The following is a 17,854-nucleotide window of genomic DNA, read 5'->3' as shown; positions in this document are numbered from 1 at the left end:
CTCTCCGCATCCGCGGTTGATGGCAGACTCCCCCGCCTTTGGCGACATTTAGCTGCCACAGGTCACAGACCGGTGGGTGACGGACATTGTGCTCACGTGCACAGGACAGTGTTCTGTTCTCGTCCTCCGACTCCATTCTTCAGAACGGCCCCACCTCTCCACCGAGCAGATGCCCTGCTGCAGGCGGTGGACGCTCTAAGAGCAGAAGGAGTGGTGATCCCTGTCCCCCCTCAGGAACGAGGGCGAGGGTTTGTACTCCAATCTCTTTGTGGCTCCAAAAATGGACGGTTCCTTCCGTCCTGTTCTGGTTCTGAAACTGCTCAACGAGCATGCGAACGCCAGGCGGTTCCGGATGGGATCCCTCCGATCCGTCATTGCCTCAATGTCTCGAGGAGACTTCCTTGCCTCAACAGACATCAAAGATGCCTATCTCCACGTGCCAATTGCTACGGAGCACCAACGTTTTTCTACGTTTTGTGATAGGAGACGAACATCTTCTGTTCGTAGCTTTGCCATTCAGTCTGGCGACAGCCCCACGGGTGGGCACCAAGGTCATGGCAGCAGTGGTAGCAGTCTTGCACTCTCACGGACACCCGGTGATTCCGTACTTGGACGACCTACTCGTCAAAGCAACCTCCCTCGAGGCATGCCAACGCAGCCTGAATGTTACGCTGGAGACTCTCCAGACTTTCGGGTGGATCATCAATTGGGCAAGGTCAAATCTGTCTTCGACTCAATCACTAACGTATCTCGGCATGGAGTTTCATACTCTATCAGCCATAGTGAAGCTTCCGCTGAACCAGCAGCGTTCACTGCGGACAGAGGTGCAGTCTCTCCTTCAAGGCCAGTCGCACCCCTTAAGGCGCCTCATGTACTTCCTAAGGAAGATGGTGGCAGCCATCGAGGCAGTTCTCTTTGCGCAGTTTCATCTGCGCCAACGGCAATGGGACATTCTCCGCCAATGGGATGGGCAGTCAACCTCCCTGGACGGGAAGTCTCCCTTTCCCTGACGGCCGAGGACTCTCTGCAATAGTGGCTTATTCCCACCTCATTGCCATAGCCCCCATCCTGGGCAGTGGTCACGACAGATACGAGTCTGTCAGGGTGGGGAGCAGTTTGTCTCCGCCACATGGCTCAGGGGACGTGGACTCAGCAGGAGTCCACCCTTCAGTTCGATGTGCTGGAAATCGGGGCAGGGTATCTTACCCTATTAGCTTTCCAAAAGTGGCTAGAAGGGAGCAGATCCGAATCCAGTCGGACATCTCCACAGCGGTGGCATACATCAACCACCAAGGAGGGACACGCAGTCAGCAGCCTTCCAGGAAGTCCGGCGAATCCTCATGTGGGTGGAGGACACAGCATCCACCATATCCGCAGTTCACATCCCGGGCGTAGAAAACTGGGAAGCAGACTTCCTCAGTCGCCAGGGCATGGACGCGGGGGAATGGTCCCTTCACCCGGACGTGTTTCAGGAAATCTGTTGCCGCTGGGGGGGGCCGGACGTCGACCTAATGGCGTCTCGGCACACCAACAAGGTCCCGGCATTTATGGCACGATCGCGCGATCACAGAGCTCTGGCGGCAGACGCCTTAGTGCAAGATTGGTCGCAGTTCCGGCTCACATATGTGTTTCCACCTCTGGCACTCTTGCCCAGAGTACTGCGCAAAAATCAGATCCGATTGCAGCCGCGTCATACTCGTCGCACCAGACTGGCCGAGGAGATCGTGGTACCCGGATCTGTGGCATCTCACAGTCGGCCGACCGGGGTCACTACCAGACCGACCAGACTTACTGTCTCAATGGCCGTTTTCTCCATCGGAATTCTGCGGCCCTGAACCTGACTGTGTGGCTTGTGTGTCCTGGATCCTAGCGTCTTCAGGATTATCCCAAGGGGTCGTTGCCACCATGAGACAGGCTAGGAAGCCCACGTCTGCTAAGATCTACCACAGAACGTGGAAGATTTTCTTAATCTGGTGCTCTACTCAGGGAGTGTCTCCCTGGCCATTTGCATTGCCTATCTTTCTTTCCTTCCTACAATAGGAGTTAGAAAAGGGCTTGTCGCTAGACTCCCTCAAAGGGCAAGTCTCAGCACTATCCGTGTTTTTTCAGAAGCGTCTAGCACGTCTTTCTAAGGTGCGCACGTTCCCGCAGGGGGTTTGTCATATCGTACCCCCGTACAAGCGGCCGTTGGATCCATGGGATCTGAACAGGGTTCTAGTTGCTCTCCAGAAGCCGCCTTTCGAGCCTCTGAAGGAAGTTTCCTTTTCTCGCCTGTCACAGAAAGTGGCGTTTCTCGTTGCGATCACATCGCTTCGGCGAGTGTCTGAGCGGGCAGCTCTGTCATCCAAGGCTCCCTTCCTGGTGTTTCACCAGGACAAGGTAGTGCTGCGCATCATTCCGGAGTTTCTCCCTAAGGTAGTATCCTCGTTTCATCTTAATCAGGATATCTCCTTACCGTCCTTTTGCACTCATCCGGTTCACCGGTATGAGAATGATTTACGTTTGCTAGATCTGGTGAGAGCACTCAGAATCTACATTTCCCGCACGGCGCCCGTACGCCGTTCCGATGCCCTTGTCGCTGGTACGCGCAAGAGGTTGCAGGCTTCTAAAGCCACCCTGGCTCGATGGATCAAAGAACCAATTCTGGAAGCCTACCGTTTTGCAGGGCTTCCGGTTCTTTCAGGGCTGAAAGCCCATTCAACCAGAGCCGTGAGTGCGTCCTGGGCGCTACGACACCAGGCTTCGGCTCAACAGGTGTGCCAGGCAGCTACCTGGTCGAGTCTGCACACTTTCACCAAACATTATCAGGTGCATACCTATGCTTCGGCGGATGCCAGCTTAGGTAGAAGAGTCCTGCAGGCGGCAGTGACATCCCCGTAGGGGAGGGCTGTTTTGCAGCTCTAACATGAGGTATCTCTTTACCCACCCAGGGACAGCTTTTGGACGTCCCAATCGTCTGGGTCTCCCAATAGAGCGCTGAAGAAGAAGGGAATTTTGTTACTTACCGTAAATTCCTTTTCTTCTAGCTCTTATTGGGAGACCCAGCACCCGCCCTGTTGTCCTTCGGGATTTCTTGGTTGTTTGCGGGTACACATGTTGTTCATGTTGAACGGTTTTTCAGTTCTCCGACGTTATTCGGAGTTAATTTGTTTAAACCAGTTATTGGCTTCCTCCTTCTTGCTTTGGCACTAAAACTGGAGAACCCGTGATACCACGGGGGGGTATAGCCAGAGGGGGAGGGGCCTTGCACTTTTTAGTGTAGTGCTTTGTGTGGCCTCCGGAGGGCAGTAGCTATACCCCAATCGTCTGGGTCTCCCAATAAGAGCTAGAAGAAAAGGAATTTACGGTAAGTAACAAAATTCCCTTCTTTCGGATATGGCTAAAGGAATATCAATATTACAAAGCTTCTCCCACACGGATGTCATCCGTGTGCTGTATGTGTTCTTCACAGACTCATAGACTTGTTTTGTCATTTGTGCTGCCTGAAAAAACTGACATATGCCGTGTGGTTGACAAGAACGCACAGTCCATGTAAAAACACGGCCATGTAAGCAGCACAAGTAGGTTATTACAGGTTTGTTGTATCCGTATACCAGAAAATGGATAAAACAACAAATGCCACATGTACCAGAAACACGGATATGTGAAGGAGGCCTTAAGGGGGCTTTACACGCTACGACATCGCTAATGCGAACTCGTTGGGGTCACGGAATTGGTGACGCACATCCGGCCGCTTTAGCGATGCCGTTGCGTGTGACACCTATGAGCGATTTTGCATCGTTGCAAAAATGTGCAAAATCGCTCATCGGTGACAAGGGGGTCCATTCTCAAAAATCGTTACTGCAGCAGTAACGAAGTTGTTACTCGTTCCTGCGGCAGCACACATCGCTCCGTGTGACTCCGCAGGAGCGAGGAGGCTCTCCTTACCTGCCTCCCGGCCACAATGAGGAAGGAAGGAGGTGGGCGGGATGTTACGTCCTGCTCATCTCCGCCCCTCCGCTTCTATTGGGCGGCGGTTCAGTGACGCAGCTGTGAGGTCGCTGTGACGCTGAACGAACCGCCCCCTTAGAAAGAAGGCGGTTCGCCGGTCACAGCGACGTCGCCGGGCAGGTAAGTAGTGTGACGGGTCTGGGCGATGTTGTGCGGCACGGGCAGCGATTTGCCCGTGTCGCACAACAGATGGGGGCGGGTACCCACGCTAGCGATATCTGTACCGATATCGCAGCGTCTAAAGCGGCCTTTAGTGATAGGGAGTTAGCAGACACTGCTGCTGTTCCCATCATTCTTGCCACTGGAGAGGCGCTATAATTGATAGACTGTTTGATGTCTGTATAAATGATAACGTTTCTAAAAGTAATATAAGAACTATAAGGAAAAAAAGAAAATTATTTATCAATCGTGTAAAAAAAATTTACAAAAGAGACAAACATTTTTATTTATTAATAGTTCACACAAATGATATATATCATTATCAGAATACCCATAAAAGACGGACAGTAAAAGTTAAAGGCGTTGTTGTATTTTAGACATTTCTGGCATATCCACACTACCCCGTCACACACCTCACATCTGCAACTCTATCTTTTTATTCACTTGTAAGGGAATTTCAAAAATTACTGACTTTAGCAGTGAATAATACATTTTTATTCATTCTGGCAAAGGCATGTCTAAAAATGTCAATCATCCTGCAAATAGCAAAGCTTCAAAGAACATCGTAGGCAAAATAATAAGCGGATAATTATAAAAATTATCATTGGTGAAATGCAGGGAGACAAAAAGAGAAATGTTCTTGCTGTCTCAACATGAAAATGCCATTCTACACTTCTCAAAATTGAAAATATAATACCAAGAAGGAAAAAAGCTGGTGTTATGGAAATTACAGGACTGATAGACCTGCTAGAGGGTATCTGTCACCAGGTTTTCCCCATATGAATTGTATCCACCACCTGTATGCCCTTATATGCAGCATTCTAGAATATCCCTAGGCCGAAAAAAGGCCTTTTGTTATACAGTCTGATAGGCATCGCGAAACCTGATCTGGCACCTCCTCTCCTCTTACGAAAGCGGACCTCTTTCTTGCTATGTGTGGATTACGTGTCCTATGTTATCCACACAGTGTCCTTCATTGCACATGCGCATGTCTGTCTGACCTGCCAAGGACGGGGCAAAGTACAGTAAAGTACATGGGAGGGGAAAGGCAAAAGAGCACCCGCACATTTCCACTACAACACTTCATTCTGCCCTCAGCAGGGCAGAGAGACGTACGTGTGTGGATTTATGTGCTTTATGTGGATGACATAGAAAGCATCATCCACATAAAGCAGGGAAGGATGACGGCGCCGGATCAAGATCAGAAACATCCATCGGACCGGGCCTTTTTTATGTTATGCAGATTGACCTTGGAACATACTGGTATATACAGCATTCTATAATACTGTGTATAAGGGCCTAAAGGTAGTGACTGCACTTTATATGGGAAAAAGCTAGTGATAGGTTTCCTTTGATATTATGCAAATAATGAAGAAAAAAACAAATGGAAACAAATTTTTTTGCAAAACATCTAAATTTATTTAAAATTGAGTACAAAAATACAAATCTTGATTGCTAGAATTGCCGTTATTAATGGTTGCCTTAAGAATGTTGTGCCCTTCTGATTGCATTTGGGCAAGCTAAAATCCTCCAAATCGAGTAACATGCAGCCTGGTGTTGTGTTGCAAAATAGTTTCTGGGACACTATGGTTAAATAGCCATACCATTGGTTCTTCGACCAAATCAGTTTAACTCTGAGCTGCTTCTCCACTTGGAATTTAGACTAGAGAGTTTTGACTACCATACATTATGTCACCTTGCACCATAATTTCAGTAATAGTACCAGTGTGATCATGCCTCGCGAAGACCTTCTCGTGGCATTGTCCACATGGTCTCAAGACAAATTTCCAGCTATCACTGAATCAGAGACAAATATGGGACTCATCGCTGCAGAGGATAGACAACAGGCCAGCCTCCATTGCTCCGAACCATGATAGCTTTTGAGAACAGTGATTGACGGCAAATGAACATCTGTATCTAGACGTCTGGCTCATAGCCCAGTGTTGTGCAAATGCCTTCTGATGGTTTGTGTCGACACTGTTTGACGTACTGTATTAGGTTTGGTTTCTGACTTCCAGTTTAACTAGCAGTACATAATGGATCAATCATGGAACAAGTGGTACAGTCATTTCCCCATAAATGTCCTTGGATATGTTTTCAACACGGCAATGACAGGTCACATGTTGCTCTTGCTACTGTGAGCAGCCTGCATGGTCTAAATGTGCTACCATGGCCTGCAGTGTCTCCAGACCTGTCTCCGAATAAGCCAATCTCTGACATCATGGGTTGGCAATTACACAGGGAGCTGCCAGCAGGGGATCTTGATAATTTGCTTGCCAAGTGCATTCATTGTGGCAGAACATTCCTCAGACAACTATTAATAACCTTACTCATCAAAGAGTATAACTGTGTAAATTTCTATGCTTGGCACTCATACTCAATACTGAATCAATTTTGAAAACTTAGTTTCCATTTTTTTTGTCACCATTTGCATAGCATATCATGTTTACCTATCCTGTTATTTCTAAAATTCCACGCCTTTTCCTTCTTGGTGTCGCAAAATCAAAGTTGAAGAGTGTATATATGAAAACACATGACTCATAACAATCCGTATCTATACGTGAGCTAGTTAAGCAATCTGCCGATGACACACATCTGGCTTTATAAACTAGGAAGTGTCCTATTAAGTCAAACCCTTAAATGTTAGAGCAATTGTCTTGTCTTGTCTTCGAAATATCCTTGATTATTTATTGATAATATAAAATGTGTTGGCTAACATTATGTAGATAACTGGAAAGAAGTTCTTCAGAAATACATTCCAGCAAACGAAATTCCCAAATACTATGGTGGAACCCTAGAAGACGCAGATGGAGATCCAAAATGTAAATCCAAGGTACTGACTCAGCAAAATAGAAAGGCAACTATATACAGTACCTTGTGAAAGTATTCGGCCCCCTTTGTATTTTTCAACCTTTTCCCACATTTCAGGCTTCAAACTTAAAGATAAAAATTTTAATGTTATGGTGAAGAATCAACACTAAGTGGGACACAAATGTGAAGTTGAACAAAATTTATTGCTTATTTTAAACTTTTAAAAAAATAAATAACTGAAAAGTGGGGCGTGCAATATTATTAGTCCCCTTTAAGTTAATAATTTGTAGCTCCACCCTTTGCTGCGATTACAGCTGCAAGTCGCTTGGGGTATGTGAAGTTTTGCACATAGAGAGACTGAAATTCTTGCCCATTCTTCCTTTGCAAACAGCTAGAGCTGAGTGAGGTTGGATGGAGAGCGTTTGTGAACAGTAGTTTTCATCTATTTCCACAGATTCTCGATTGGATTCAGGTCTGGACTTTGACTTGGCCATTCTTACACCTGGATACGTTTATTTGTGAACCATTCCATTGTAGATTTTGCTTTATGTTTAAGATCATTGTCTTGTTAGAAGACAAATCTCCGTCCCAGTCTCAGGTCTTTGGCAGACTCCATCCATATTCCCATTTTTAACCATCTTCCCTGTCCCTGCTGAAAAAAAGCAGGCCCAAACCATGATGCTGCCACCACCATGTTTGACAGTGGGGGTGGTGTGTTCAGGGTGATAAGCTGTGTTGCTTTTACGCCAAAATATCCTTTGGCATTGTGCCCAAATAGTTTGATTTTGGTTTCATCTGACCAGAGAACCTTCTTCCACATGTTTGGTGTGTCTCCCAGGTTGCTTGTGGCAAACTTTAAACGACACTTTACCTTCTTTGAGAAATGGCTTTCTTCTTGCCACTCTTCCATAAAGGCCAGATTTGTGCAGTGTACGACTGATTGTTGTACTATGGACAGACTCTCCCACCTCAGCTGTAGATCTCTGCAGTTCATCCAGAGTGATCATGGGCCTCTTGGCTGCATCTCTGATTCATAGTATCATAGTATCATAGGAACACTATTGTGTTCCTTGGTCTTCATGATGCTATCTGCGCTTTAAACAGAACACTGAGACTATCACAGAGCAGGTGCATTTATACGGAGACTAGATTTCATACAGGAGGTTTATATTTATCATCATCAGTCATTTAGGACAACATTGGATCATTCAGAGATCCTCAATGGACTTCTGGAGTGAGTTTGCTGCACTGAAAGTAAAGGGGACGAATAATATTGCACACCCCACTTTTCAGTTATTTCTTTTTTAAAAAAGTGTAAAATAAGCAATAAATTTCGTTCTACTTCACAATTGTGTCCCACTTGTTGATTCTTCACCATAACATTAAAATTTTTATCTTTATGTTTCAATCCTGAAATGTGGGAAAAGGTTGAAAAATTCAAGGGGGGGGATACTTTCACAAGGCACTGTAACCGCAATCTGAAATAATATCCTATACATTTTATTTTTGGGGGATGCAACACAGACATGTTCAAAACTCATCATAGATACTTGTCACCATTCACCTTTGGCTCTGCTCCTTGCAGAGCCATTGGGTTTTGTCTATTGCTCGGTTGTTTGTATTCCCCGACTCCTTGCCAGTGGGCGGGGCTTGTTTGGTGCCTCATTCCGCTAATCACCTTGCTTTATCTTTGGGCTGTTTCCACTGGAACTTCGCCAGTCATAGTTCCTGCTCTGCAGTGTGCTCTTCTGGTTCCCGTGAGTTCATTCTGATCCTCATCTCGATACCCCGACTCCTCTCCCTATTCACCGCTTGTTCCATCTTGTCTGTGCTCCCTGACTTCCTGACCCTCTGCTTGTCTTTTCCCATCAGTCCCGCTTCCCCCCTTTTGTACTGACGTTCCCCTTCAGCTTCTGACCCCGGCTTGCTCTCTGCCTACGGTTCTGCTCCCCATCTGTAGCTGATGTTACCTCCCGGCTACCGACCTTAGGCTTCCACGTGACTTTGGCTCCTCTTCCTCCTTTGCACTGACGTGACCTCCCAGCTCTGACTATCAGCGCGAACGACCATTCTGCTACCTACCCGTCTAGATACTGTTGACATCTAGTGGGCAGACGCCGCATTACACCCAGGGCCTCTACATCTCTCCCCCTGGTGGTAGCATTACAAAAACTGTTATTAATAAATGCAACCATTTTTGTAAATCCAAGATAAAATCAGAAAATAATTGTTACATCAACATATATTAAAAACCTCATTCAAGTTGATACCCAAAATGTATAGGAACAACAAGTTCATCTGATGCTTAGCGCACCATATAGTTTCTTGTTCAACGATGTTGAGAACAAGCAGGGAAATCATTCTAAAGCAAATAAGGATTAAAATAATCAACAAAGGGATGTTTCCACATGACATTTTTATGAGAGCGAGGTCAGCATTACGTATGTTTGATAATAATACTGACAATTGTTTTTCAGATAAATTATGGCGGAGACATCCCTAAATCCTACTATTTGCGGGACCAAGTTCAACAGAATTACGAGCAAAGTGCAAACATCAACAGAGGCTCCAGTCAACAAATGGAGTATGAAATTCTGTTCCCAGGCTGTGTACTCAGGTAAGCAGGAAAGCCCTTTATTATTCTATTACTAATTAATTATTATTATTTATTTATTAATTAGTATTATTCATTAATTCCATGGTGCTTTACATATGAAAAGGAATATAGATAATAGGGACAAGTACAATAATCATGAACAATACAAGGCACAGACTGGTACAGGAGGAAAAAGGACCCTGCCCTCGAGGGTTCACAGTCTACAAGGGATGGGTGAGGATCCAGTAGGTGAGGGTAGAGCGGGTCGTGCAACGCTATATCAGACTGAGGCTTACTGCAGGTTGTAGGCTTGCCAGAAGAGGTGGGTCTTCAGGTTCCTTTTGAAGAAGGTAGGTGAGAATCTGATATGTTGGTGCAGAGAGTTCCAGAGTATGGGGGGTGCATGGGAGAAATCTTGTATGCGATTGTGGGAGGAGGAGATAAGAGGGGAGTTGAGAAGGATATCTTGAGAGGATCGGAGGTTACGTGCAGGTACGTCCTGGGAGACTAGGTCACAGATGTATGGAGGAGACAGGTTGTGGATTGCTTTGTATGTCAGGGTTAAGGTTTTGAACTGGAGTTGTTGGGCTATAGGAAGCCAGTGAAGGGATTGGCAGAGAGGAGTGGTCGGGGAATAGCGGGGGTACAGTTGGATTAGTCGGGCAGCATAGTTTAGAATATATTGTAGGGGTGCTACACTGTTTGAAGGGAGGCCATAGAGCAGGGGGTCGCAGTAGTCCAGGCGGGAGAAACACTACATGCACTCGTGTTTTTGCTGCTAGGAGCTTAGAAAAAATACTGATATACTGACAGAATATAATCACAATACTTCCTAGTCTCACAACCTGTTTCACATTTTGTTTAGACATATGACAACTGCTATAATATAATGCTAATTACATTTCACTATAGCAGTTCTCATTCTGCACATACAAGAAATGTTAAAAACTGGATATTTACTGTATTTTCCTGATTATAAGATGCACTTTTTCCCCCTAAAACTGGGGGTGACATGGGGGTGCGTCTTATAATCTGGGTATGGCTTACCAAGCACGGTCACAGGAGGCATGGTCAGTGATACTGAGGGCTCGGAAGAGGGGGTGTCACTGCAATGGAGCGGCTCAGGAGGGTCGGCGATACTGCGGGCTCTGGGGTGTCACGGCAATGGTGGGCTCTATTGATCTGCCGGCAGGTTGTTGGCTCTATTGAATGGCCGGCAGTTGACGCAATGGACTTCAAGAAAATTGCCAAGGAGGTAACGCGTGCGCAGATTGGTCATTTTCTTGAAGTCCATCACGTCAATCTGCGCACACGCACTGCGTCCGCAGCCATTTTCTTCAAGTCCATCATGTCAACTGCCAGCGAGTCAATGGAGCCCACAGCCCGCCGACAGATCAATGGTGCCCACCAAAGCGACACACCCAAGCCTACTGTATTGCCGACCCTCCATCCATTGACCCTCCTGAGCCACGACACCCTCTTCTGTGTTCCCAGCATCACTGACCCTGCCTCCTGTGCTGCTCCACCACCGCCGCTCCCTCTGGTGAGATATTATAAGACGCACTAGGCTTATAAGACGAACTCCCATTTTAACATTAAAAACTATTTTTTCCTATTTTCCTCCTCTAAATTTGGGGTGCGTTTTTTAATCCAGTGCGACTTATAAAACGAAAAACAAGGTAATTCTAGCTACTCTGTAGCAGCAAAGCCTTTGGCTGGTGGGTAACACCACTGGATCATTGGATTTCTTAAAACGTAACTGTCTTAATTTTTATTTCATAAATCATTAGTTCATATGAATATAAGAAACTTTGTAATATATCTAATCAGATAAATCTGTTTCATTCTCCTAAAGGACTGATTTCTTTGTCGCTCTATTGGGAGACCCAGACAATTGGGGTGTATAGGCTATGCCTCCGGAGGCCGCACAAAGTATTACACTTAAAAGTGTTAAGCCCCTCCCCTTCTGCCTATACACCCCCCGTGCTCCCACGGGCTCCTCAGTTTTTTGCTTTGTGCGAAGGAGGTCAGACACGCACAGCACAGCTCCACAGATTGGTCAGCAGCAGCTGCTGACCATGTCGGATGGAAGACAAGTGGGCCCATATAGGGCCCCCAGCATGCTCCCTTCTCACCCCACTCTTGTCGGCGGTGTTGTTAAGGTTGAGGTATCCATTGCGGGTACGGAGGCTGGAGCCCACATGCTGCTTTCCTTCCCCATCCCCCTCAGGGCTCTGGGCGAAGTGGGATCTTATCGGTCTCCAGGCACTGAGACCGTGCTTCATCCACAACTCCTGTGGAGACTGCTGGATAGGAGCCGGGTACCGTTCAGGGACATGGCCCTGCTACGTGAAGGTACTCTGTATCCCTGTGGGGACCGCGCACGGCAACACCTCAGCTTTGCTGGGTGTGCTAGTGCACCGGGCCGCGGCGCTGACCGGGTTAAATGTGCCATTACACACTCAGCGTCGCTGAGTGTGTTTATATGTAGGGGCTACCGCGCTAACCGCCGCTGCCATGGGAAACTGCGGCGCGGCTGGGACTTGTAGTTCGCCGGGGACTTCGGCGTGTACCGCGCTTTTACGGCGGACACGCTTATACTCGAGTCCCCGGCTTACTTGCGGCCTAGTTTTCCCTTTCTCCCGCCCTCAGCCCTGACAGGCAGGGGGAAGGGCGGGACGCTGCACGGAACGAGCAGCACTGAGGGCTGGAGTATGATTTGCATACTCCACATCCCCTCACTGTGCACAGTGCGGGCACCAGTTCCCGCACTTTCTCGGCCACGCCCACGGCTCCCTCCTCTCGTCAGGACGCCGCAGCCATTCCTGTCAGCTCCTCCGACGCTGCAGAGAGGGATTAACCCTGGGAGACCCAGACACGGTCTCTGGTGGCCTCACAACCGTTTTAAAGCGGGTGGTAAGCAGCACCTGTTGGTGCTAGCCCCATGGTGCTGTAGTGTATTGATACATGATTTGTTTATAGTATATACTCTACACTGTATGAGCACAGTTCATTCTGGCTATATACCCTATTGTGTTACACAGGGAAAACAATAGCATGGCGCCCACAAAAGGCAGGGGTGCCAAAACACAGGCTTATTATGCTGCCTGCGCCGCATGTATGACCCCACTACCGGCAGGTTCCACTGACACTCATTGTGTGCACTGTTCGGCCCCTGTGGCACTTATTCAGCCAGAGCCTCTGCTAAGAGGGGCCCAGGGGGAGCCACCTGTTGACACTGTCCAGGTGACGGGGACTGAGTTTGCAAAACTCTCTGAGACTATGGCTAAGATACTAGAAGCCTTGCAGTCCAGGCCGGTATCTCAGCAAAGGGACTCTGTTGAATCATTGTCCCCTGACCCCCCTCAGTTGGTCCAACAATGTCCTCCCGGGGTATCTCATACATCCCAGGCTGAGGGTTATGACTTAGACCCCAGCCCCAGACCGAATAAGCGGGCTCGCTTAGAATTTCCCTCGACATCATATTGTTCAGGGTCTCAGCGGGGGGAATCTCTGGTTGATGATGCGGAGACAGCTGATCAGGATTCTGATCCTGAGGCCACTCTCAATCTTAATACTCCAGACGGGGACGCCATAGTGAACGACCTTATTGCGTCCATCAATCTAATGCTGGATATTTCTCCCTCAGCTCCTCCGGCGGAGGAGTCAGTGTCTCAGCAGGAGAAATTCCGTTTCAGGTTCCCCAAGCGTACACCGAGTATGTTTCTAGACCACTCTGATTTCAGAGAGGCAGTCCAGAATCACCATGCTTGTCCAGATAAGCGTTTTTCTAAGCGCCTTAAGGATACACGTTATCCTTTTCCCCCTGACGTGGTTAAAGGTTGGACTCAGTGTCCCAAAGTGGATCCTCCAATCTCCAGACTGGCGGCTAGATCCATACTTGCAGTGGAAGATGGGGCCTCGCTCAAAGATGCCACTGACAGGCAGATGGAGCTCTGGTTGAAATCCATCTATGAAGCTATCGGAGCTTCTTTTGCCCCAGCATTCGCAGCCGTATGGGCGCTACAAGCTATCTCAGCAGGTCAGGCGCAAATTGAAGCGGCTGCGCCACAAGTGGCATCCATTACCACCCAGACCTCGGCAATTGCGTCTTACGCTATTAATGCTGTCCTGGACTCTGCGAGCCGTACGGCGGTTGCGGCCGCCAATTCGGTGGTACTCCGCAGGGCCTTGTGGCTACGGGAATGGAAGGCAGATTCTGCTTCCAAAAAGCGCTTAACCAGTTTGCCAATTTCTGGCGACAGGCTGTTTGGCGAGCGTCTGGATGAAATCATCAAACAATCCAAGGGAAAGGATACATCCTTACCCCAGAACATACCCCAACAGAGGAGAGGGCAGTCGAGGTTTCGGTCCTTTCGGGGCGCGGGCAGGTCCCAATTCTCCTCGTCCAAAGGGTCTCAGAAGGAACAAAGGAACTCTGATGCATGGCGGTCTAAGTCACGTCCTAAAAAGACCACCGGAGGCGCCGCTAACAAAGCGGCTTCCTCATGACTTTCGACCTCCTCTAGTAGCATCCTCGGTCGGGGGCAGGCTCTCCCGCTTTTGCGACACCTGGCTGCCACAAATAAAAGACCGCTGGGTGAGAGACATTCTGTCTCACGGTTACAAGATAGAGTTCACCTCTCGTCCCCCGACTCGATTCTTCAGGTCATCCCCGCCTCCCGAGCGAGCCGAGGCTCTTCTGCAGGCGCTGGGCACTCTGAAGGCGGAAGGAGTGGTGGTCCCTGTTCCTCTTCAGCAACAGAGCCACGGTTTTTACTCCAACTTGTTTGTGGTCCCAAAGAAGGACGGGTCTTTCCGCCCGGTCCTGGACCTGAAACTGCTCAACAAACACGTAAAAACCCGACGGTTCAGGATGGAATCCCTCCGCTCCGTCATCGCCTCAATGTCCCAAGGAGATTTCCTTGCATCGATCGATATCAAAGATGCTTATCTCCACGTACCGATTGCTCCAGAGCACCAGCGCTTCTTGCGCTTCGCCACAGGAAACGAACACCTGCAATTTGTGGCACTGCCGTTCGGCCTGTCAACAGCCCCACGGGTTTTTACCAAGGTGATGGCTACTGTAGTGGCGCTCCTACACTCGCAGGGTCACTCGGTGATTCCGTATTTGGACGATCTGCTGATCAAGGCACCCTCTCAAGAGGCATGCCAACGCAGCCTCGACGCTACCCTGGAGACTCTCCAGGGTTTCGGGTGGATCATCAATTTTCCAAAGTCAAATCTGACACCGGCCCAATCGCTGACATATCTTGGCATGGAGTTTCATACCCTCTCAGCGATAGTGAAGCTTCCGCTGATCAAGCAGCAGTCACTACAGAAAGGGGTACAATCTGTCCTTCAAGCCCAGTCACACCCCTTGAGGCGCCTCATGCACTTCCTGGGGAAGATGGTGGCAGCAATGGAGGCAGTCCCTTTCGCGCAGTTTCACCTGCGTCCCCTTCAATGGGACATCTTACGCAAATGGGACAGGAAGCCGACGTCCCTCGACAGGACCGTCTCCCTCTCTCAGGCGACCAAAGCTTCCCTTCGGTGGTGGCTTCTTCCCACTTCATTATCGAAGGGGAAATCCTTCCTACCCCCATCCTGGGAAGTAGTCACGACGGACGCGAGTCTGTCAGGGTGGGGAGCGGTTTTTCTCCACCACAGGGCTCAGGGTACGTGGACCCAGCAAGAGTCCTCGCTTCAGATCAATGTTCTGGAAATACGGGCAGTGTATCTTGCCCTGAAAGCGTTCCAGCAGTGGTTGAAGGGCAAGCAGATCCGAATTCAGTCGGACAACTCCACAGCGGTGGCATACATCAACCACCAAGGCGGCACACGCAGCCGGCAAGCCTTCCAGGAAGTCCGGCGGATTTTGATGTGGGTGGAAGCCACGGCCTCCACCATATCCGCAGTTCACATCCCAGGCGTGGAAAACTGGGAAGCAGATTATCTCAGTCGCCAGGGCATGGACGCAGGGGAATGGTCCCTTCACCCGGACGTGTTCCAGGAGATCTGTTGCCGCTGGGGGGTGCCGGACGTCGACTTCATGGCGTCCCGGCACAACAACAAGGTACCAATGTTCATGGCACGGTCTCAAGATCCCAGAGCTCTGGCGGCAGACGCCTTAGTTCAGGATTGGTCGCAGTTTCAGCTCCCTTATGCGTTTCCTCCGCTGGCACTGTTGCCCAGAGTGTTACGCAAGATCAGGGCCGAATGCCGCCGCGTCATCCTCGTCGCTCCAGACTGGCCGAGGCGGTCGTGGTACCCGGATCTGTGGCATCTCACGGTCGGCCAACCGTGGGCACTACCAGACCGACCAGACTTGCTATCTCAAGGGCCGTTTTTCCATCTGAATTCTGCGGCCCTCAACCTGACTGTGTGGCCATTGAGTCCTGGATCCTAGCGTCTTCAGGGTTATCTCAAGACGTCATTGCCACTATGAGACAAGCTAGGAAACCAACGTCCGCAAAAATCTACCACAGGACGTGGAAAATTTTCCTGTCGTGGTGTTCTGCTCAGGGTATTTCTCCCTGGCCTTTTGCCTTGCCCGCTTTTCTGTCCTTCCTTCAATCTGGACTGGAAAAGGGTTTGTCGCTCGGCTCTCTTAAGGGACAAGTCTCAGCGCTCTCTGTGTTTTTCCAGAAGCGCCTAGCCAGACTTCCACAGGTACGCACGTTCCTGCAGGGGGTTTGTCACATCGTCCCTCCTTACAAGCGGCCGTTAGAACCCTGGGATCTGAACAGGGTGCTGATGGTTCTTCAGAAACCACCATTCGAGCCAATGAGGGATATTCCTCTCTCATGCCTTTCGCAGAAAGTGGTTTTTCTAGTAGCAGTCACTTCACTTCGGAGAGTGTCTGAGCTAGCAGCGCTTTCATGCAAAACCCCTTTCCTGGTGTTTCACCAGGACAAGGTGGTTCTACGTCCGGTTCCGGAATTTCTCCCTAAGGTGGTATCCCCCTTTCATCTCAATCAGGATATCTCCTTACCTTCTTTTTGTCCTCATCCAGTTCACCAATGTGAAAAGGATTTGCACTTGTTAGATCTGGTGAGAGCACTCAGAATCTACATTTCTCGTACGGCGCCCCTGCGCCGCTCGGATGCACTCTTTGTCCTTGTCGCTGGCCAGCGTAAAGGGTCACAGGCTTCCAAATCAACACTGGCTCGGTGGATCAAGGAGCCAATTATCGAAGCTTACCGTTCGGCTGGGCTTCCGGTTCCCTCAGGGCTGAAGGCCCATTCTACCAGAGCCGTGGGCGCGTCCTGGGCTTTGAGGCACCAGGCTACGGCTCAGCAGGTGTGTCAGGCGGCTACCTGGTCGAGTCTGCACACTTTCACGAAGCACTATCAAGTGCATACCTATGCTTCGGCGGATGCCAGCCTAGGTAGACGAGTCCTTCAGGCGGCGGTTGCCCACCTGTAGGAAGAGGCCGTTTTACGGCTCTCTTACGAGGTATTATTTTACCCACCCAGGGACTGCTTTTGGACGTCCCAATTGTCTGGGTCTCCCAATAGAGCGACAAAGAAGAAGGGAATTTTGTTTACTTACCGTAAATTCCTTTTCTTCTAGCTCTAATTGGGAGACCCAGCACCCGCCCCTGTTTTTTTGTGTACACATGTTGTTCATGTTGAATGGTTTCAGTTCTCCGATATTCCTTCGGATTGAAGTTACTTTAAACCAGTTTATAATTCTTTTTCCTCCTTCTTGCTTTTGCACCAAAACTGAGGAGCCCGTGGGAGCACGGGGGGTGTATAGGCAGAAGGGGAGGGGCTTAACACTTAAGTGTAATACTTTGTGCGGCCTCCGGAGGCATAGCCTATACACCCCAATTGTCTGGGTCTCCCAATTAGAGCTAGAAGAAAAGGAATTTACGGTAAGTAAACAAAATTCCCTTCTTTTTTAATCTCAATTTAAAGGTAAAATCTGTATTCAGTGACTACAGATTTTGGTATTACTGAAAAAGGAGATGATAGTTACTGCTCATAAAATTCTATGAAGGGGGTGGGGAAGAGCTAAAAGTAGACAAATACATTCTGCTGCAAGTTCTTTTTTACAGATTTAAAGTGTACATGTTTTTGTCATTTAACAACTTGCAGCAGAATGTTTGTGTCTGCCTCTAGCTCCCCTCCCTCCATAGAATCTTTTTAAGCACCAAGTTTCATCCATCTCAGTAATGTGAAAATCTGGCTTCACTGACTACAGATTTTGCCCCTGACTTGAGGGTTAAAGATCAATCCAGGAGGATAAAGAAACAGGGTTTCTTATCAAAGATATCTGTTTCTCTGAAAATAA

The 17,854-nt window shown here is 48.7% G+C and overlaps 1 protein-coding gene across 1 annotated transcript in view; it reads left to right on the top strand.

Annotated features, from left to right (window-relative positions):
* The window catches only part of SEC14L2 (SEC14 like lipid binding 2), a 78,933-nt gene that overhangs the window by 48,333 nt on the left and 12,746 nt on the right, over positions 1-17,854 (top strand). Inside the window, exons 9-10 of the mRNA XM_075341509.1 lie at positions 6,876-6,982; positions 9,438-9,577. Coding sequence (XP_075197624.1) covers positions 6,876-6,982; positions 9,438-9,577 — 247 coding nt within the window. The remainder of the gene's footprint in view (positions 1-6,875; positions 6,983-9,437; positions 9,578-17,854) is intronic.

Source organism: Anomaloglossus baeobatrachus, chromosome 1 (assembly GCF_048569485.1).
Source record: "Anomaloglossus baeobatrachus isolate aAnoBae1 chromosome 1, aAnoBae1.hap1, whole genome shotgun sequence".
In the NCBI taxonomy this organism is placed as follows: domain Eukaryota; kingdom Metazoa; phylum Chordata; class Amphibia; order Anura; family Aromobatidae; genus Anomaloglossus; species Anomaloglossus baeobatrachus.
Note: the sequence above shows the minus strand (reverse complement) of the source record. Positions and strands in the feature narration are given on the sequence as shown.